We start from the raw sequence: 23,294 nt of genomic DNA, 5'->3' as shown, positions 1-23,294 counted from the left end.
TGTTTAAAAGTTGGTGTTTACCGACAACGTTATTATCAAGGGGGAAGAGGCGGTATGTTACGATCAAAGAGATGAGTGTTCAGAGGTGCAATGGCGGTGAAGATGGACGAGGTGGATTTGAAAGTGGGGGGGCTAGAGGTGGCAGAGATGCACATGGACGCAAACGGTTTGGTTGCAAAAATACCAAGGTTCAAAAGATTATGGTTTTCACGTGGAGGATGAAAAGACGCAAATGCCCTCGTTTTATTAAATTACTAGTGGAATATACGAACATCGTTGGAGGAATGGACGCCAGCAACCACAAGAACGCAAACTACTCATTTTTTTCTAAAGAAAAGGTGTAAGCAGTTCCGGCCTGTAACCACATGGAGACAACTACAATTAAAAATAGAGGATTTCTTAAAACTTATTTTCCCCTAATTGGAAACCAAACCAAAAGGTTATGTGCGTTAGTTATCAAACGTATATGCACATGACTTGTGTAACAGGCGAATGGCATGTCACATGTCGGATCGTATTGGGCACATATTTATTAATGAAATATTAAATGGTCATCCTAGAAGGTGCTATGAAATATCTAGACTGGGCGTGGGCATACTGGTTTTTAGACAGCTATGCGTAGATCTTGTTACTAGATACATATTGAAACAACCTCGTAATGTGTGCATTGAGGAGTTGGTCGGAATCTTCTTGATGACTTTGACTCATGAGTGTACTAATAAGTTTGTCCAAGAATCTTTTAATCATTCTGGAAAAACCATTCATCGACATTTCTATAAAGTTTTGGAAGTCGTGCTTAGGATGAGTGCTGAAATCATCAAGCCAACCGCAAGCTATAATGGATGATGTAACCACATATATATTAAATAATACTCGGTAGTATCCAATGTTCAAAGTATTATCTAATGTTCAAGGTTTTCAACGTTCTAATTCATTTTACAAATGATTTAATCAAGATATCTTGTTGTATTTATAGAACGACATTGGCGCTATTGACGGGACACACGTGAGGGCATCAGTTCGACTAAACATTTGTATGGGCCGGATGGGAGAGGACTGCACATGACGTGAGAATCTTCAATGAAGCCTTACAAAGACCTGACCTTAAGTTTCCACATCCAACGGGTGATTGGTATAATTTTAGTAATGCAATTTTTATGTTTTTATTACTTGTTTGAAACGACTAACAACTGTTTGTTTTATTTGTAGATAAATATTACGTTGTTGATGTTGGATACCCAAATACTAAAAGGTATCTTGCTCCATACAAAGATGCGAACATTCGTTAATTATATACCGGATTTTCGACGTGGACAAACTAGTGCTATTCGTGCTCCTGGCGGACCAAAAGAGACATTTAACTGTTTCCACTCATCATTGCGAAATATCATTGAACGAACTTTTGGAGTGTGGAAAGCCAGGTGGGCATTATTGAGAGATATGCATGTTAATTACACATACAATCACCAAGTGAGTATTGTGTTAGCGTCGATGGCGATCCATAACTTTATTAGAAAGGCCGGTAGGTTTAATGAATCATTTAACACGGCCCAACAAGAATCTTGCAATCCCACACAAGACGGTGCTAGTAATGAAGATGATGAAGAAGTTCCGGCTACAAATCATACGGTTGATGATGCTATGCTTATGGCAGCGATAAGAGATGTTAATGCGCAAGAAGTAATGGAATTATACGAGTGATATAGTATGACATTATTATAGTTACTATTGTGCATTTTGGTGTTTTTTTTAAGATTCTAAACGTTATATTACTAGCAGTATTATCCGCGCGTTGCGGCGGTGTATTTTTTTTACTTGGTTACTAATACCATTTATATTTGGTGCTACTTAGCTATTACGTTCAAATTTAGCAAATCCAATCTAAATCAGTATGCATTGACCAAGTATAATAATAGTATTCAGTTAAATCGCTCTGCACAGTGTTTGTAAACTACCATTAAATGTTTTTGCTCGCTATAATGTTTTCGCCCTGTACCTAAACACAAAGTCCCAAAGTATATCCTATGAATGCACACATGATTGTAGAAGATTATAAGATTTTTTTATGATAAGGAAATATTATGGGAAAAATAATATCACGTGATCAAACACTTGGCTTTACAAAACTGAAAGTGCTCTTTAGCAAATTTCCAATCTGCATACAATAAAGGTTTCATTTTAAGCAAAAGTCAATGAGCCCTCTAGGTTTTTCACTGAATGTATGTTTAGTAAATCTTATAAGCGATTTTAACATATATTAGATGGTAAGATTTAAAACAAAAAAAAAATTACAGAAATATAAAATGCAATATAAGCAAAACAGGTGCGGGGGCAATTAAACAATATGAGTCAAAATTGAGTCTAATGTTTGGGTCATAAGTTCAGGTTTTTATAATTGGGTCGAATGGGTAATATGTATGATTAAACAGTATCGTAGACGCAAGTATTGCAGACTAACAATCCTAAGTTGTTATAATTTAACGGTTTTAGTTATTTTACAGGGTTAATGTGAAATACACAGAAAGGAATAAAATTGGTTTCCACAAAGAGAGAAAACTCAGATGCATAAAAAATCAACCAACTTCGTTTTCAACAATAATGCGGTTCAGAGAATTTCAATGTCAAAATAGAGCATACATAAACATCAAAATCCATTAAAAATTAATAATTATCAATATAATCAGATTGTATGTGTTCCAAATTAGATAGATAGATAGATATTAAATAAGCAGTAACGGCAGACAGTAACGTACATATAAATAAGGGGAAACCTTTGAAAGTAGGCATAGTCTTTGAATAATTACAAAGGTACTAAATTAAGATAACAACAGCAATATGGATTAATTCCATGAATTATTTTTTATTTGTGCACATAGAAACCTAGATGGAGTAAAGTTTAGGTTGAATGTCACATTACCCCTATCGCGAAATACATATCATTGGGTCATGGATCTTCGTCTGTGATTCTTTATCATATTAACTTGTCAGTAACAGAGGACATGAATGTGCACTACTATATTATGTAGAAATTGATTCTCCTGATGAAACGAATTAATTAAACGAATCATTGCAACACTAAATCTGAATTGACCCAAAGAGGTTTACAATGTGGACGCGACTAAAATTTGAAGAAAATTAAAACTCCTATTCCTGAAAATTGAAGAAATTATGAAAAAAAAAACCCTAACCAACCAACGAATTAAATCACTAAAATCCAAAACGATTCAATAAACGAAACACTTAAACGTAAAAGTTAATAAATTCCGAAACACGAACCAATTAAAAAAACCGCTAAAATAGAATTAAACATACTGTGGGCGATGAAAAGTGAAGAATATTGGAAGAAGGTGTGCAGTGGGAGAAGACGGTTGAAGGGATTTAATCCTTGTTTATGTAGATGCCAAGGGTTTCGTTATGAAAAACCACCACATCGTCATATAATCGAAAAAGGCCGACGTAACCAGAATCAATTGGCCAGTGTTATATACTGGGTATGAAACAGTAGTGTAAATGGTGGTGACTGTTGGATTGGAGGTGACGCATCAGTGTTGGAAGTTACGACGGTTGGTTAAATTAAGATGCTACGTGGGGAGGCTAAAGAGATGCCACGTGTTTGCCCCAATTCTAATTGTAATATATAGCGTTGTTTTCCGCACGTTGCGGTGGTGCCATTTTTTATGGTTACAAATTTCATTTCATTTTGTACCAATCTACCTCTACCCAAGTGTACACGTTTTCATTTTTATAATTTCCCCTTCATAAATAATAAAATGAAAAATATATATTGGTGGGAATCAAACTCACTACCTTGCTTTTAAAATGTTTATGGCTTACCAACTCAACTATGATAAATTGATGTTAGCCTTCTCTTTTTCTTAATTGGTATAGATTCATAACCTTTCATTTTTTTTATCACATGAGCTATATCCTAGTTCTAAATGTAAGAATAGATAATATCTTAATACCGTTTTCAAATCTATTTTCATATAAACCCTTACTTTGATTTCTGTTTTCAATCCTAATGTGTTGGCCATGCGTTATTATTGGATTTAATAGTTGACATAATTGTTATAGTCCATGCCAACTCATATACGACAATATACATCCACAAAAAGAAGCATATATCCATGCTGAAAATGGCCTGTCAAAGTGCTACATGCAATACATTCTCTTCAATGTACGCATTTAGAATTTTCTATCATCCTCCCACGAAGTTCGGGGCTTGTAACGCTTTGGTGCTGGTTCATTATGATAGTCGTTATCCCATACCTGGTCAACATCCGTTGTGCATGTGCATTTAAAGCTTTTTCGTCATGGTAAGAATTCACTTTGGCGATGGGGGCGGCGGTGCTGTAGATGATGTCATGATCTGGTTGTGATAACCGACGGCCACCATTGATCGAATAAGTATGTATAGTAAGATGCATTAATATTGGAAGTTGGTTGAGGAGAATGGATGGAATCAAGACGTATTTATAGGTTTGAGAGGGGTGGTACGTAGTTAGCGGTTAAAAGGCAGGTATTGAAGGATGGAGAAACGATACAAAGATTGGGTTTATACGGTGTCTTGCATAATTAAATATCACTTAAAAGTTAGTTATGTGTATGAAATTTAACTTGATTCAGTTTTTTATTTAATAATTTATTGAAAAGATTTGTATCACTGTCTATTAAAAAATAATAATAAAAAGGACGTGTGTATAAACATTACTGCACCAATTCTAAATGTAAGAAAGAATAATAATAATTATTATTATTATTATGGTCTAATCAAGAAATTAAAATACGTAAACGAGTTTTATGTTATATCTTTCGTAATTTTTTGTTTAATATGCTAGAGATGAAAAAAAAGTATATAATGATAGTATAAATAAGTAAATCTCAATCACTTTTGAAGAAACAACTTATTTTGATTTTTAAAAAATTACATTTTTTAATATTTTACATGAATAAGCTAAACCAAACGTTTTTAAAAACACAACTTAGAGCATGTTTGCGATTGAGTTTGAAAAATGCTTATTGGCATTTTTAAAATGCCAATATATTAAAATGTGTTTGGCAATCACAAAAATATGTTTTATTTTAGTTTTTTAAAAGAGTTAAAAAGCAGTTTTCTAAAAGCTCCAAATCTTAACTTTTCAAAATAAATTTTTGAAAAGGCCAATAAACCAATAAACATTTTTCAAACTCAATCCGAAACAGCTCTTGTTAATCAAAATATTTTTTTACAAGCTCACTTTTTACATAAGGAATCGCAAGGACGCCAAATTACAGTCTCCTTCAGCCGGTGAAACCCTAGACCTCTCGGTTGTTAACTGGTAACCGCTCTCTCAAATCATCGATCAATCATCAGCGCATTACAGAAACCCTAGACTACTATTAATCAGTTAATCAACTGCTAGTTTTCTGTTGCAGGTTTTACTCGCTCCAGATTGCTTCGTATCAGGTAATCGTCTTTCACCTATAAACCCTAATTACTTGAAGCTTCTTTCTTTTTATATTCTTCGACTAGTTGTTTTAAATTCCTGTAATTTGAGTGTTGGAGTTAGAAATTGTGGTTTCCAGTAGACCTCGCCTCGCCTGTGAAATAAATACCTAAGAGTTTAGACCTAAATAAATACACTAGGCTCGTTAAGTCTAACCGATCTTCTCATACAAGCCTCGATAACTAATTGAGCTTTATTTGAGGCTCAGGATCAATAAGGCTCCGCTCGTTTTGAGCTTTTTGTCGATCTGAGCTCGAGTAGCGCCTGCGCTTGTTTGCACCCATAGTGGTTTGTGTGATTCTTATTTTGGTATTTTTTACGGATTTTGCCATTGTACTAAAATCGATTATCTGTTTTCTTGATTCTCGATAGAGAGAGCCATGAATGCACCAGACCGTTATGAGCGATTCGTGGTTCCAGAAGGCACCAAGAAGTAAACTTTCTCAATATCATAACCTTTATGTTTATGCATAGAACTGAAGTTTCACAATGATAATTTGTATCCTTATGCATACTGTGTTCTGTTAATGGATGAATTTCTAGGGTTTCTTATGAAAGGGACACAAAGATCATCAATGCAGCTTCGTTTACCATTGAGAGAGAAGATCACACCATTGGAAACATTGTTCGCATGTAAGCAATCATCTCAATTATTATATGTCAGTTCAATTGTTCAGTCTTGATTTAGTTCTGTATTATGTGAACAGGCAGTTGCACAGGGATGGGAATGTTTTGTTTGCTGGTTACAAGCTTCCGCACCCGCTTCAGTACAAAATCATTGTTCGTGTAAGAATTCTAGGGTTTTTTTAATGCATTTGATACACTATATAACTTTGGCTTATTCGACTTGTTCAGATAAGTTTTAATGGGCGTTAATTTGCCAGGTCCATACAACGAGCCAGTCTTCTCCAATGCAGGCTTATAATCTGGCTATCAATGATTTGGACAAAGAGCTTGATCATCTGAAGACTGTGTTTGAGGTGCGCCTTTCGTTCTATTTTATTCTGTTTTTTTAGATGTAAATTTGATACAAGAAGCATGTGGTTCAATAATTTGGACTTCATATTAGTGGAAACAACGAGAGAGTTTAAGTTGTGCAGTAAAGATGGATTAAGAACTATAATTAGAATCATTTAGCTGCTGAATTTGTTGATTAAATTATTAGAAACAAGTGACCACTGGATTTTGTCTATTAAGAAACAAGCAATTAAAAAGATTTACCATTCATATTATATTTGCCTGTTGTACTAGGATTTGATGTTTAGTTAGAAGTTTCCTTGTATGCATTTGCTTATAATCACTCTCACTGGTTAATTTGATGTTGCCTGATTGATTAGTATTATTATTATAGGATATGTATATGATTTGTGTTTTTCTGTTGGATTTATAGTATACTATTAGTCTGCAATTGCTGTTTTATTTTAATCACTATTTACTGCATATCAGATTTATTGATTTATGCTGCATTAGCCATTAGTATCAGTCTACAATTGTTGTTTTGATTTTAACAACTGTAACCCCTGTTCACCTCATCCTATGTTTTATTTTAAATCAGCACTTACATTCAACTTTTCTGGATTTCTGTTTGATCAGCACTCATTGATTTATGTTTTTTGTTTAATCAGCAATTTTATTGAATTATATTTGTCTGTTTAATCAGCACTTGCATTAAATTATTTTTTCTGTTTAATCATCATGTATTGAATCCAATCTTGGCTATGATCATGATGATTAGAGACTATTTTTTGGTCACTTACATATAATTACACAATGTAGAAATTGTCAAGTATGATTACTCTAGTAGTTTCTTTTAATACCAACGCCCCTCGCGTATGTGACACTAGTACCTTGGCTTTCGGGACCTAACTTCTTTGGAGTGCTTCATGTTCCTTAGAACTCACCATGCGATAATCAATCTTTGAAATTCTGTTACTTTTTTTCTTTTCCATATTTCAGTCGCGTGGCTTTTCTGCCTCTCATATCTGCTACATTCTATTCTTTCAGGCTGAGGTTGCAAGGGTTTCTGGGGAGTACTAAACATGATGATTATTATTAGGCGTAAGTGTAATGTTACTAGGTCTGGTCACAACTTATGAACTATTTTATTTTGGTATGCTATGTTGGTGTTGACTCCTACAACCAAAATCTTGTTTCTATGGTTGATTCGCCTGTCCGGGCTGCAAGTCAGAAACTGAAGTTTGAATAGTGAATGCCTTGTGTGCTTCCATTTTAAATGGTGATTTCTGCTAATTTTGATGCCGGTTATATTCTTTTATTATAGTTCTTTTTCTAAACATTCAGTGTCGGCTTTCATATACTTTTCAAAAATTATATTCTTTTCCTACACATAAACTTTGGGCAACTTTTGACTTTTTTTTTTATGAACTGCTTTTATTTTTATTTATAGTTTGGTTGTTTGTTCTCTTAAAAGGTATAACATAACTCGATTCGAACACTTAAATGAGTATTTAAATCAGTCAAAATAAGGAAAGTAAACATGCCTATGCATGCCCGTAGTCCTTTTTTTAACAGTTAAATGATACATTCTACAAGAATTGAACTTTTGACCTTGTATAGAATGAGAATTAATCATGGCTGTCCGGGGAAAACCAATGACAGTAAATAATAAGAAATGCTAACAAAATGTATTGAATCATAAAAGACAACCAGGTGAGTCATAAATTTACTAAAACTACCAAACAAAAGACAATTAGCCGGATTCGTTACGCAGATATATACATATATATTAAACTCAATATATCTCATCAATCTCCTCTCAAATCATTCATAACTTTCTATAATCCATAATGGTTGTTCTCACTGAGCTTCTACCAAGATCCTTATCTTCTTCATCAACTCATGATCATGGTTATAGATACGATGTTTTTTTAAGCGTTAGAGGTGCTGACACTCGTAACAGTTTCACATATCACCTCTACAATGCTCTAATGGACCACGGTCTTAACACGTTTTTAGATGATGAGGAGATTGAAACTGGACAAAGGTTAAAACCAGAACTGGAGGGTGCTATTACATCATCTCAGTCATCTATTATCGTGTTGTCTAAGAATTATGCTTCTTCCACGTGGTGCCTTGATGAGCTCGTTTTAATCCTTGAGCAGCGTAGGAACTTCAACCAAATCGTGATTCCCATCTTCTATCACATTGAGCCCACCGACGTGAGGAAACTACAAGGCAGCTTCGGTGATGCAATAGAAAAACATATCCTGAAGATGGATGCAGAAATAAATGCCGAGAAAAAATGCCAATGGGCTGAAAAGATGGAGGTATGGAAGACTTCACTAAGAGAAGTTGCTGATCTAAAAGGGAAAGACGCAAACGGACGGTAAGTAAAAATACAATCAGTTAAAAAAAAACATTTTATAGCTGTTCAATACGGGTTTTCTTGCTTTGAAAACGATCCATTACATCTATAATAGCAATTTTTGCCCATAACACGCCCCCCCCCCCCCCCCCCCACCAAAAAAAAAAGAAAAGAAAAGCTTTTTTTTCAATATAACACATGCAAGTTTCTTCACGAACACTTGTACTTAGCCAAATTTTCAGACTTTGACAAATTCATCTTGAGCACAAGTTTCTTCACGAACATTTGTACTTAGCCAAATTTTCAGACACCGAGCACATAGGCGAAATACTCGTGAACAAGTATTCACGAGTACATAAACTTAATCACATCCTCCCAGGATATACTCAAGACCATATAAGTACTCATGCCTTAAATAGGTACTCGTGACTATTTCAAGTACTCGAAGTAAAACTTCATTAACTCGCAACAAGTACCCGTAAGTAAATCTTGTATGCGGAACCATCCTTAGCCATTTCTTCAATCTTTGTCAAATACTCATCAAGCCTAAGTACTCGTGACTCGGTTTTGGTGAAGGTCGGTTGGTGACTATGATGGAGTAAATATAGTCAATTTCCTCTCTTGAATCGCAACAAAGTGTGATCCGAGACTTGTCCTTAGTCCACGAACCCAATTCACTCGCCCCCCTACAATTGGACTGATTCAAATGGGCTCTAAAATCAGTACCTTTCAACATACTGACTCCGGTCGTCTTATTACTCTCCAAATCCTCGGTACCATCAACGCAACATACCAACTCCAACGTTAATAACTACAACTAATATATTTTTTCTTTTTTATTTAAACCAGAAACGTTACACATACTCTACTTTACACCCGTAATTTTAATTTATCCTCTTGCTCATTTTTAAACATGTGACTCCTCTTTAAAAGGCATGTGACTCTACCTAGTGCGCTAACATGTTTAGTATATTTGCCATTCAAACCGATTTTCAGGAAAGAGACAGGGCTTATTGAAGAAATTGTTACGGAACTCCATCGTAGATTAGGTGTAGCTTTAATTAGTACTACTCCGCCACTCCTTATTGGGATGAAGCATGAGATTAAATTCATAACTTCATGGTTAACCGATGGATCGTGTCATGTAGCCGATGCTCTCACGATCGTGGGCATGGGTGGGATTGGAAAGACATCTTTGGCTAAACATGTGTTCCAGTTACACTCTAGAAAATTTGCCAAATGCAGCTTTATTGAAGGCATCAGTAGAAAACATTCTGAACAATTTAGTGGATTATTTGAGTTTAAAAAGCAACTTGCTGAAGACATTTCGGAAAAAATGCGGTCCAAAGTTAATGATATTTCTGTATACACCTCTAAGGTTGAGAATGCACTTGCTCATAAGAAGGTGTTACTAGTTCTTGATGATGTTAATTGTCTAGAGCAGTTGGATGCCTTACTTGGAGGTAGAGCTTTTCATCCAGGAAGTAAGATCATCATAACAACCAAGGACTCGTCGTTAACAGAGAGGTGTGCACTATTTAACCCTCGAGTTCAACCCAAGCACACAATGATTTTACTTAAAAGGCTTAAGTGACGTTTCATCATTAGAGCTTTTATGTCATCATGCGTTTAAGTGTAAGGATTGTATCAAGGAAGGTTATGAAGACGTCTCGAAAAATCTAGTGAAATATTGTGAAGGATATCCGTTGGCTCTTGAAGTTTTAGGCAGGTCTTTGTATAAGCGAGATGTAGCGTATTGGAAAGAATGCATCCAAGGGTTAAAGAAAGAAACCGATTCCCGCATAAACATGGTTTTGAAGACGGCTTTGAGTCTTTGCAAAACGAAAATGATAAGCAATTGTTTAAGCATATTGCTTGTTTCTTTGTTGGAAAAGATAAAGAGTTAACTAAGACTATATTGAATGCATGTGGTATATCTTTAAGTTCCGGGCTTACGAATCTGATTGAGAGATGTCTTCTTAGTATCCAATCAAATAATGAATTAATGATGCATTCGTTGATTCAAGAGATGGGAAGAGATTTAGTATGTCAGAAAGCTCCTACGAAACCATGGAAGCGTAGTCGATTATGGAGTCATGAGGAGTCACACAAAGTGTTGAAACAAAACAAGGTAAGACATATGCATGTTCTAAGGTTATGTTTGATATGAAAGAATGAGTGACCGAATGGAATGGAATAGACCATTGCGAATGAATAAAAAAAAAATGTTTGGTTGGTTAATAGAATTGAATCATCTGTTACCTCGTCAAATATTCCATTCTCTTTAAAACATCCCAAATTCATTCCGCCCACCATATTTTTTTTCTTTCCATTCTCTTTCACACTACATCAACTCCATCACTCGCCACCACCACCGCCATCCACCACCACCAACCTCCACCATTGCCACCTACCACGCCACTTGCCACCGCTACCACCGTGTGCCGCCCAACACGCCACAGCTCACCAGTCACCACCACCTACTGTTACATCCACTGCCACCACCTACCGCAAACCCTAGCCCCCACCGGCGTCACTCACCACCAATTTTATTTTATTCTTTAATTTGTTTTTTTTTTCTGCCTACCAAACAACATAAAGTAATGATTTATTACATTCCCACATGGTAACCAAATATGACAATGAAATCGTAATGATCCATTTCATTCATTTTTCTATTCCATTCTCTCGTCTGTTTCATTACCCAACGCAAAACAAAACCTAAGTCTTTTATATTCGTTTACACCGTTCAAAACATTTTTCTATCCTTTTTATTTCATAGGGGACACATAAAACTCTAGTTGACCTTACACTTGACATGAGAATGCTTGAGAAAATAGATGCATTTGAGCTGAAAATAGATGCATTGAGTAAGATGGAAAATCTATTGCTACTACAACTCAACTACGTGCAAATGAGCGGATCCAATGAAAACTTTCCAGAGGAACTAAGATGGTTGTGTATGCATGGATTCTCTTTAAAGTCCATACCCGCAGATTTACCGATGGAAAATTTGGTTGTTCTTGATATGTCATATAGCAATATTGAATCATTTGGTGTGTTTAATAGTAACCCACAATTAGTGAGTATACCAAAGGTATTATTATTATAGCCCTGCTTGCGGTGCGCACATATGATGTATATATGTGTGAACACTCGGGTGGGCAAAAGTGAAATTGCACTAATTTTGACGTTATTTTACTAATCTCGTGAAAATAACGTTAAAAGTGACGGACGGTTAATCAGTCATCATGTAGTGGCGTTGATAGCTGAAAGATAAGGGTACATGCACCGATCAGCCGGTGTCCCGATGATTGAGTGCTATGTGCCTTATGTCTAAGGCTTGATGCAAAACTACTATCGAGCCGGGGGTCTCACCGGAAGCAGCCTCTCTATCCCTATGGGGTAGAGGTAAGGCTGCCTACATCTTACCCTCCTCAGACCCTACCATAGCTTTGCTATTGGTGGGATATACTGAGTACGATGATGATGATATATGATGACCAAAGGTATTATTATTATTATTATTCCTTATGGAGTTGATGCATTTTACTAACTCGTCTCTATTTCAATAGTTGGCCTACTCACAAGATAAAAGGTTGCTTAGATCATTGAAGATTCTTGATCTGAGTTTCTGTGAACAACTTGCAAGTGTCACTGGTTTTTTCCATGTCCCTATACTTGAGAGGTTAATCGTTAGAAAATGCATACGCTTGCTTGAGATTTGCGAATCAATTGAAGAATGCGGTAAACTTATTTTCGTGGACGCAAGTTATTGCCACAATCATGAAAGGCTCCCAAGATCCTTAGGAAAGCTGAAGAACGTTGAGACACTAGTAGTAGACGGTTGTAACTTTGTTGAATCGCGGATTGTGGTGATGGATATGGATTCGCTTGAAATGCTCAAGGATAAAAACATGGGCATAAACTCGCAACCATCTTCTTCTGCACTTGTGGAGGCTATACCTAGAGAGTTGAAGAGGTAGGTCCCAGCAGAGCCCAGTTGGACCCGCAAGACTCACCTTAAACAGGGACGTCTGCGCAGAGACCAACTGGATCCGCAGGACCAACCATGCTCAGAGAAGTGACGTCCTTACGCGCAGTATGCAAGCTGGTCCCGCAGGAAATGCCTCCCATGGTGAAGGACTCCGCCTGTTCCCGCAGCCTCGGATACAAGCCATGAGGGAAGGCCACCCGCGCAGCATGGCTACACGCACTAGGCACTTAACTCTCCCCAGTGTCACCTGAAGGAATGAGCAAAGGCGGGAGGGGGAAAACTCCCGCCTAAATGAGCCAGTCCGTATGATGGAGGATCTTTTGTGTGATACCTGACGAGGTACAGACAAAAGATCTGACCAAGAATGCGACAGCTCACTGACAGCAGCATGGCAGACAGCACGCCACAGCACTGTGACCAATAGCCGCCGCCTACCCACCAACTCCTGCCATACCACGTGCCTAGCCTGTAGTTGGCAGAAGAGGAAGAGTGCACGACACGCCTGCTCTGTGTCAGCCGCTACCTATCCACCACTCACAGGCAGGGCACGTGCATAGGTTACAGTTGGTAGCGTGTTGGGCCGGCTAAACCCCTTGGAAACCTACCTTCGGCTATAAATACCCCAATGGTATGATCATCTTATCTTATCATATATACCTGATATCTGCTCTAGCAATCTCTTAATATACTTTTATATTTAAAGAGCAATCTAGTCTGATTCTCACGCCGGAGGGTGGTCACAAGGAGGAACCCCCCCCTTCTCAGTGACGAGCTCACGGTGTCTGTTTTGCAGGTTATCAGAAGAACCATCTTCCAAGGGTTTAACCCCTCGTGGGAAACAGCTCTCCAACCCCCAGGTTACCAGTAATCTGTCGAGGGTTCGACTGGTGTTTCTTCATTGGCGCCATCCGTGCATAAAGCTAGAACTACAATTTTCTCCAGTTTTTTCAAAACTTTCTACAAAAGATGGTTAGAGAAATTCCGGTAACCACAACCCCAGCTATTGGGGGGAATACCGGCAACACAGTTTTTACAAACACTACTCCGGCTACCGAAGCCGGAGCAAGTGAAGTAAATTTTACGAACACTACCCCACTTACTAAAGCAGGGGCAAGAGCAGTAAATGACCGCCTACTGGGATCCACCGATACCCAGTTTGAAAAACGAAGACTCCCCCGCCAGACTCTCGACGAAGTCAAGGCATGGGCGGAGGCACGACAAAAGGAATTCCAGGCTGAGTTGAACGAACGCTTGCGTTCCGTGCAACAGGCCGACGAATTCGAATACTGGGAGGATGACTCGGAGGAATCCGACTCCGACGCGAACCCTCGTCATAAGGCAAAAGGGAAGCGTAAAGAAACGGAAACCCAACCGAAAAGGCATTTTGGACAAGCCTTCAAACCAAAAAGCATAGATGGAAGTCCACGAGACTTCTCTAAAACGTTCAGACCAAACGTTACAAATGCAGGAACGTCCAAATTTGCAAGGGACATTGCTGAAGCAATTGCCCCGAAGAGTGCTAAACAAATGCCTAACATAGGCACATATGACGGCCTATCTGATCCAGACGATCATTTGAACAGGTTCATAGCGGGGGCAACCGTTAGCAATTGGACGGAACCCACGTGGTGTTACATGTTCCAAATGACGCTGGTGGGGGCTGCTAGGGCTTGGTTCGATCGTTTACCGGTTAACCACATTTACGACTGGGCAGACTTCCAGCAGAAGTTTAGCCAACACTTCAGCCAGCAGCGAAAGTATACCGAGGAGCAATGGACAATCCTCAAATGCACACGGGAAGAAGATGAATCTCTGCCAAACTTCATCACTCGCTTCAACTCAAAGAAGTTAAGTTTGGGCAATATCAGCGAGGATCTTGTTCGCGCAGCCTTCATCCAGGGCGCGCAGGACCCAGAGCTTATCCGCACCCTAACGGGTAAAGATGGAATGCCATCCACATGGGATGGCATCATGACAGCAGCCAAACGCTATGCGGAAACGGAGAAGCAACTGGGTAGAGACCTTCCGCAGAGCACAAACCTTTACACCCAGAGGACGAGAGAGGACAACGTCCTCACCGCCCGATTAAACAAAAAACGGAAGCAAGGCATTTGGCAGTCAAGGGTAAACTTTGACACCTCATCCGGCTTACAGCACCGATTGGGTGAAAGGGATAATGTAAAGCCGCACCGGAACTCCAGATGGACGCCACTTACCAAAAGCGTCACTGACATATTTGCTACTGAAGAACTCCCATGGCCAAAGCCTCCAGTAATCCGACATCGTCACGATGCTGATCGGAGCAAGTACTGTGACTATCACAGAACAAAAGGCCACAACACTGAAGAATGCATAGACGTAAAAGACATGGTCGAAACATTCGTCAGAGATGGGACGCTCGCGCACCTCGTGGCAAAATAAAAGCTAAGCAGGCAGGCAGGTGCGTGTGGAACCACGGCTGGGGTAAACACGAATAAAAAATCAGCTTCAATAGAGACTACATGCTGCGTAAAGAACGAGATCCCGAAACAGGTGCGTGTCGGCTCGATGGCACTCCTGTCCCAACATGGAAGGGAGTTCAATTACACAGTTTGCATGTAATCAATTCCAATTTGTAAAGAGAAGGCCAAGAGCCACTTCTAATGGAAATGATTCTCTTTAAGAATATCGAAGCTGATGATTTTACATTTATACTTTTCTGGACACTAATATGCCGGTTTTCACCGCATAATTACGTGAAGTCAGTGAATGGGAAGGCGGTCCTACCCGCACGAACCCAATAACGTGACAAACCTTCACGCAGGTCAGTTGAAGGGGAAAAAGTTCAGCACCCAAAAATGAAAGTGCCGGTCTATCCGCATGAATCATTAAGGAAACTGAATAATAACCGGTCAACAACCGCGCGTCGAACGGTTAAAACTATCCAACACTGGTGACGACATTCACATTACGTGAAGTCGTTGCGTGGGAAGGCGGTCTTACCCGCACGAACCCAATAACGTGGCAGACCTTCACGCAGGTCAGTTGAAGGAGTTCATCCCATTAAATGAAAGTGCCGGTCTATCCGCATGAATCATGAAAGGAAAATGAACACTAACCTATCGACAACCGCGCGTCGAACGGTTCAAAACAAAATTCTTAAAAAGGTAAGAAAACCTACACGCAGGTCAGGTATGGGTAAAGTTTTGCCATCCTAAGTGCAAGTGACGGTTCTACCCGCACAATCACGAAAGAGGAAGCAAAACTTCACACCTATTATCAACCACGTTCAAAGGTTAACTTATCCTCAAAAAGTAAGAAAAACCAGCACGCAGGTTAGATAAAAGTTAAAGTTTAGCCATCCTACCAAGTGCAAGTGACGGTTCTACCCGCACAATCACGAAGGAGGAAGCGAAACTTTAACCCACTATCAACCACGTTCAAAGGTTCTTATTCTAAACACTTGGAAAATTGCTATTTTAAACTAAGTATGCAAGTCATAAGTTTATAAAGCAAAGAATCCAATGAAAGGAATAACAATCGTATATTTCAATGATATATTACAACAGTGGCCGGGTAACTACCCGCCTAAAAGAAATCTATACAAAGCGAAGTCTATCTTAGCAGTGGGAAGGGACCTTCAGGATCAGGCTTCAGGGCCACCTCCGCTTGGACCAGCACCGTCAGAGCGCGGCTGCCCAAGGAAAGCCTTAAGGATGTTTAGCCCATCATCAGCAGCAGCAGCTTCGTTCACCTTCTCCACCACTGGATGCGGGAAGGCAGCGTACTGGTTCACAGCTTGGTCATAAGCAGCTTCAGTATTAACATTGAATAAAGGGAAGTTGGAGGGCGGAAAGCCTCTCTCAGCAAACCCTAGACCAAGCAGGAAGCCAGTCTTCTCCCCATCCTCATGAGAAGCGTTGAGGGCTGTGCTCATCGCATCGTCATAAGAGGTCTCTGAAAGGACCCGACGCACAACCTACAAAAGAATACAAGTTAGAACATTTTCTAATTACGAGCGGAAAGCGTAAAGAAAAAGATAAAGATACCTGAGGCAACGCTTCTCGAAGCAGCCATTGGAGGGTAGCTTGACTTTCTTTGTAAGCACGTTCGGCTCCGCTCTTATCAAGGTTGGCAAGTTGAACTTCCTTGGCGGCAGCCTCTTCGACGCTTTTGAGTTTCCTTTCAGTGCGGTCAAGCACCCCCCTCTGGTCAAGGATCTCCTGCAGCTTCTTGGCATCTTCCATTGCCAAGGCGTCATGAGCATGCTGAAGAGCCTTTAATTTGCATTTAAGCTGCTCATTCTCTTCGCGAAGCGGCTCAGCAACAGCTTCAGCCTTGGCAGCCCTCTCAGTTGAGTTTCGCGCAGTCTCCTTGGCCAGCCGAAGCTGTTCATTCACAGCTTGGGCAGCCTTGGAGCGGGCCTCGAGTCGCGCCTGGACTTCAACCTCGAGGGCCTTGAATGCCTTCTCCTTCTCGGCTGCGGCAGCGGCCAACTGCCGGTTCTCCTCCCGAAGAGCCCGCGCTTCAGATACATCTTTGGCGCGAGCTGCTTTTAACTTGTCGTTTTCACGACAAAGCAGCTCGACGCGGGGCTGCGTCCGGGCCTGGAGAACCCGAAGCTCATTGGTTAGCCTACCCTCTTGGTAGCTAGCCATGGCTTCCCCCAACGCACCATGAGGAGCAGCGTGGCGAGCCCAGTCCACGCACTCCACAGGGGTACGAAGGGTTGTTCCTCGGCGTATGTTCCATCTTGGAACATACACTTCATTGGAATCCGACACTGCAAAAGAAACAAAGGCAGTTAGGAAAAGATGATAAAAATATACAAAGGAAAAAGAACCCTACGTACCTGTAGGGTCAATAACAGGCCGATAGCCGCCAAACCCATCACCTGAACCTAAAGGAAATCCATCCAACAGGTCAGGTAGACGGGAAGGTGGCATAGATCGGCGGGAAGCCCGGCGCGTACCTGATGGTCCGGCCATCGGTGCCGGTGGCGCAGGTATAGTGGCAGCCGCTGTGGTAGCCATTGTTGGCGCCACCTCCTCAGCAACAGTAACCGCCGGCTCCGTGAAAGATGCTGTAAAAATTGCACTCACGGCCGGCGGAGACAACTTCTCAGCTGGAACAGCCTCAGGAAGGCTGGAACCAGCGGAAGCAGGCACAGACGCCTGGGTCGACGCCTCGGGAAGGCTGACCGAGCCTTCCCTCATTGGCGGGGGAATACTTGCTCCAACTCCACCCTGGAATGCGTCAACATCCACACCTGCACAAGCAAAAGTGTTAGAAAAATTTATTTGAAACAACAAATCTAGACAAGAATTATGGGGGCACTTACGGGGTTTCTTGAGCTTGAACGTACGGACGAGCGGGGGCGAACCCGATGGAGCCGGCCTCTTGACACCGGTAACCGTCGTCGTCGCTGCCTCCCCGGAGGTAACAGCTACAGCCTCCGGAGCGGTGGTCTCCTCACCACCGGGCTCCCCCGCCACCTCTGCACTATCTGACTCCGAGTCAGATAGGACTACCGGGTCGGCCGTAGAGGCCACCTTCTCCTTGCCTTTCCCGACGGCAGCCTTTTTCTTCCGCACCAGTGGAGGACCTTCTGCGGATTCCTCAGAAGAAGAAATGTCAACTCCAGCAGCAGGCACAGCATTGAGAGGTTCAGGGTAGAAGATAGGCTTACCTGGCCGTCGGTGGCTCAGGATCTCTTGGCCTGGCGGGTAAACCTCCACGAACCGACCCGCGGTCTGCTCTAAGATGGGCAACTCGTTCTCGTCCAGAGCACGAGTACCCATCCGCGCGGGACCATCTTCCTCCCGCGGGTTCAGGAGCGACTGAAGATCGTTCCCCTCTGAAATCAACAAGAAAGTTAGAAAAAATCGAAGTCAGCAAAATGAAACAAGACGTACCATAAGGGACAGAGTTCGAACCATATTCAAGAACGATCGGAACCTTATCCGCATTCGCCGCCTTCCACACCCGGCTCATCCCCAGCATCACCATCGCCGACTCCGGAAAACGGAAAACCGGGGACTGGACCCGGGATATCTTCGAGAACCATTCCGCCTCCTCGTAGTTGAGGGCGGGAAGGTTCGGAAGCGCCTGGCCATTCTTGAACTTCATGGCGATGGGGATGGCGCGAGCGGATATGAAGAAGAACTCTCTTCTCCATGAGCGAAGACTCCGCTCGGTGGTACAAATCTTTAAACCCTTGATACGGGTTGTAAGAGTATACCACCCCTGGATGCACCTCCAAGTGTAGAAGGTCATCAGACGGTCAACGAGGGGCTCAAGGCCCAGTATCCGGCACACCCACTCAAAGTGCCGGACCTTGGCAATGGCCATGGGGTGCACCTCTGTCAGGTGCACACCGTGCCTCTCCAGAACACGGTACACAAACTTTGTCAACGGAAACCTAAGGTTTCCGTAGACAAAGAATGCAGCATAAACCCCGATCTTGCCACTAGGGGCATCGTACACAGTATGGTGGGGTTCAGGAAACTCAGGCTCGAGAGACTCGAGCATGAACTTCCTGACGATATACTGGTACAGATCGACAGGAAGAGAGCACTGGCATTCGCCAGCAGTCTTCTGGTCATCAGCATCATGAGAAGGCATGGTGGAAGAAAGATGAAAAGAGATTTCAGGGTAATGCTTTACTGAACAGAAAAATTCGCCGGAAATTACTTGAGAAGAAGAGATGAAAGTGAAAAGTGTGAATTGCAAATAACCCTCTCCCCCTTTATATACTAATCGCAATTAATGCGGTGAATTTAATGCGAAGGAGAGAGAATTCGAAGGTGCAATGAAACTATGACACGTGGCAAAAAGCAGACTGGCAACAGCTGTTGACAGGACGTGTGCCAGTAATTTCGCGGCCACGCGCCCGAAAAATCGCGCCCACGCGCCTGAAAAAGCGTCTGGAATGACCATATAATGTCACGTCACCATAACTTCCTGCACGTCCTGACACAGTCAGAAGAAACCGTCGCGCGACGTTTCAGAGGTTTGGACTGTTCCTATCTTTCCACCAACCTTTCGAATTTCAAAATTCAAAATTTAAAAAGAAGCGGGAAAATACCCCCTTACCTTGGCGAACAAGTAACCATAAGACGGATGCGGGTACAGTGTTAAGGCAAAACCCTTCACATACCTAGCACCCGCAGGGAATTGAAGCCAAGAAAACCTTGGCGAACAAGTAACCATAAGACGGATGCGGGTACAGTGTAAAGGCAAAACCCTTCACATACCTAGCACCCGCAGGGAATTGAAGCCAAGAAAACCTTGGCGAACAAGTAACCATAAGACGGATGCGGGTACAGTGTTAAGGCAAAACCCTTCACATACCTAGCACCCGCAGGGAATTGAAGCCAAGTACCTCGGCAACCAAGTAACTATAAGACAGGTGCGGGTACAGTGTAAAGGCAAAACCCTTCACATACCTAGCACCCGCAGGGAATTGACGCCAGGAATACCTTGGAAGTAAAGTAACCGTAAGACGAGCGCAGGTACAGTGTTAAGGCAAAACCCTTCACATACCTAGCGCTCCGCTGGGAATTGAAACCAAGAAGGATCTTCTGGGCAATGCTTGCGGAAAAGGAAATAACATCCCCGCATAGCGGGAACGTCGAGAACTACGTTGTTTGAAGCTCTAGGATGGAATTGGTGGTTTTAACATAATTGATCACTATGTTCAAAACTACCAAAACCTCATGGAGAATCCACACAACTGGGACTCAATGCTCCTGACCTGCGAGGAGGTTACAGACCTACCCGCATCATACCCAAAGACCAAGCAGGAAACTCGGGCATTTCTGCAAGTGACAAGGACTTCCCATGGAAAACCTTACAAAACCCTTTTCAAAACCCTTTTAAGTCCAAAAGTTCACCTCACTTTATTAAACACGCATGAGAAGAACATTGGACTGGGGGGACTTGAAGAGGTAGGTCCCAGCAGAGCCCAGTTGGACCCGCAAGACTCACCTTAAACAGGGACGTCTGCGCAGAGACCAACTGGATCCGCAGGACCAACCATGCTCAGAGAAGTGACGTCCTTACGCGCAGTATGCAAGCTGGTCCCGCAGGAAATGCCTCCCATGGTAAAGGACTCCGCCTGTTCCCGCAGCCTCGGATACAAGCCATGAGGGAAGGCCACCCGCGCAGCATGGCTACACGCACTAGGCACTTAACTCTCCCCAGTGTCACCTGAAGGAATGAGCAAAGGCGGGAGGGGGAAAACTCCCGCCTAAATGAGCCAGTCCGTATGATGGAGGATCTTTTGTGTGATACCTGACGAGGTACAGACAAAAGATCTGACCAAGAATGCGACAGCTCACTGACAGCAGCATGGCAGACAGCACGCCACAGCACTGTGACCAATAGCCGCCGCCTACCCACCAACTCCTGCCATACCACGTGCCTAGCCTGTAGTTGGCAGAAGAGGAAGAGTGCACGACACGCCTGCTCTGTGTCAGCCGCTACCTATCCACCACTCACAGGCAGGGCACGTGCATAGGTTACAGTTGGTAGCGTGTTGGGCCGGCTAAACCCCTTGGAAACCTACCTTCGGCTATAAATACCCCAATGGTATGATCATCTTATCTTATCATATATACCTGATATCTGCTCTAGCAATCTCTTAATATACTTTTATATTTAAAGAGCAATCTAGTCTGATTCTCACGCCGGAGGGTGGTCACAAGGAGGAACCCCCCCCTTCTCAGTGACGAGCTCACGGTGTCTGTTTTGCAGGTTATCAGAAGAACCATCTTCCAAGGGTTTAACCCCTCGTGGGAAACAGCTCTCCAACCCCCAGGTTACCAGTAATCTGTCGAGGGTTCGACTGGTGTTTCTTCATATACCTAGAGAGTTGAAGTCAGTGCCAATTTCTTTACCATGCTCGTTACTACGTTTGTCACTTAAAGGTAGTAATTTGTCCACCGAATCCTTTCCCATGGACTTTAGTACCTTATCAATGTTGAAGGGTTTATATTTAGATGGTATTCCCATAGTTTCAATGCCTAGTTGTTTGAGAACACTACCAAGGCTTGAGACACTTAGTATGTTTGACTGTAAAAGGCTAATAACAATTGAATGTCCTCCTCGTACGCTAAGGGTTTTGTCACAGAATTCTTATAGTAACGCCTCGCAACGTTATCAACCTTCGTTACAAAAGGTTGTATTCGATCCAGAAATGTCACAACTTCAGTTATTAGTAGATTTGGGCTTTTCAGCAAGCTCCTCAATTGAAATCCAAGGCATTGTCAAAATCCAACCTCTAGCCGGTGTTGAGGAAAATGTATTGCGTAGTTTGGAGTGGAGTTATATGGAATTTATCAAAGAAAGTTGCATCAGAAGTTATAATCACCATAATGAATCAGATGAATCTCAAATCCAGGTTAATTTCCTCTAGCAAATTAACTCTATGTTTTTGTGTGAACATTTTATAATTTACATTGATTAAATTTATATCTGGCAGATGTATTATGAATTTGGAATATTCAGCACATTTTATGAGGGGAAAGGGATACCGCATTGGATTAGGCGTAGAAGTATCGGGAAATCAATATCATTTACCATCCCATCATCTTCTAACAAGCTAAGAGGCTTAAACTTTTGTTACATGCAGACGTTGCAATCTTCTTATGGGACATTTCGATTGCCTGATAAACCGTTCTTTGTGTTGCCAGTGATCAAAGTTATTAATAAAACGAAGAACCACACGTGGATATACAAGCATTGTATTGAAATAGTGTCTGTATTTGGAGCGCGTCTAATATTTTTAAGCCATTGGATGTTTGGGATGAATGAGATGGAAGTCGGTGACGAGGTTACAATTATTGTCACAGAGGATCGTGGACAAACAACAAGGCAATGCGGGATTGGTTTTGTGTATGATGAAGGAAGCATAAAAGGAGAAGAAGATGCATTGGGTTATTTCAAGTCATGGAATCACATAATCGGTGGAGATATATCTGCTTTTCAGTTAACAACAGGAGAGTACGTCTTATTCTTTAGGCATTTTGTGTTGGGTATGAACACATTACCTTCACACGTCTATATGTCTAATATATTATCAGACAAACCTACTTATTATAAAGGTACGTGCCATTTTTTTATTAAATTTTTTTGTCTCGTCACCACGCGTATAGTTTACTAAGGTTTGGATAAAATATAAATGATTTTTATTATGAGAATTTTACAAATAAGTAGAGTAATGGTGTTAACATTAGAGTAATTATTATTACAGCATATTATTTTTTATAACATAATTTGTCTAGTTTAAAACTATAAAAACTCTGGTTATTTGTAGTTTACTAATACCACTTTTTATCTCTTTATAATCAGAAGCAAATGTTCAATTTAGAGCTTTAACCCAAAGGAGGCCATGACATTCTGGAACTCATTAGGTATACTTTTTCAACACCCAAACCATATTCTAATAGCACGAATACAAATTACATTACAAATATATATATTTTTTTTTCTTTAAGATTTTAGT

The 23,294-nt window shown here is 41.2% G+C and overlaps 1 protein-coding gene and 1 pseudogene across 1 annotated transcript; both read left to right on the top strand.

The window, feature by feature from the left end:
* The first annotated feature begins 5,258 nt into the window (after positions 1-5,258).
* LOC143578980 (DNA-directed RNA polymerases II, IV and V subunit 11) lies at positions 5,259-7,720 on the top strand. The gene is made up of 6 exons (XM_077062407.1): positions 5,259-5,318; positions 5,859-5,919; positions 6,030-6,119; positions 6,194-6,272; positions 6,371-6,466; positions 7,491-7,720. Exons 2-6 carry the CDS (start codon positions 5,867-5,869, stop codon positions 7,521-7,523), a joined length of 351 nt encoding a protein of 116 aa, XP_076918522.1. The 5' UTR covers positions 5,259-5,318; positions 5,859-5,866; the 3' UTR covers positions 7,524-7,720.
* Positions 7,721-8,199: 479 nt separating this feature from the next.
* Positions 8,200-23,113, top strand: LOC143578976 (disease resistance protein RML1B-like; annotated as a pseudogene).
* Positions 23,114-23,294: the final 181 nt, after the last annotated feature.

The sequence above is a fragment of the Bidens hawaiensis genome, unplaced genomic scaffold (assembly GCF_021521415.1).
Source record: "Bidens hawaiensis isolate Kalapana, Puna unplaced genomic scaffold, B.hawaiensis_p1.1 tig00029414_1, whole genome shotgun sequence".
NCBI classification, from domain to species: Eukaryota; Viridiplantae; Streptophyta; class Magnoliopsida; order Asterales; family Asteraceae; genus Bidens; species Bidens hawaiensis.
The sequence above is the reverse complement of the archived record's forward strand: the minus strand, read 5'-3'. Positions and strand labels throughout refer to the sequence as shown.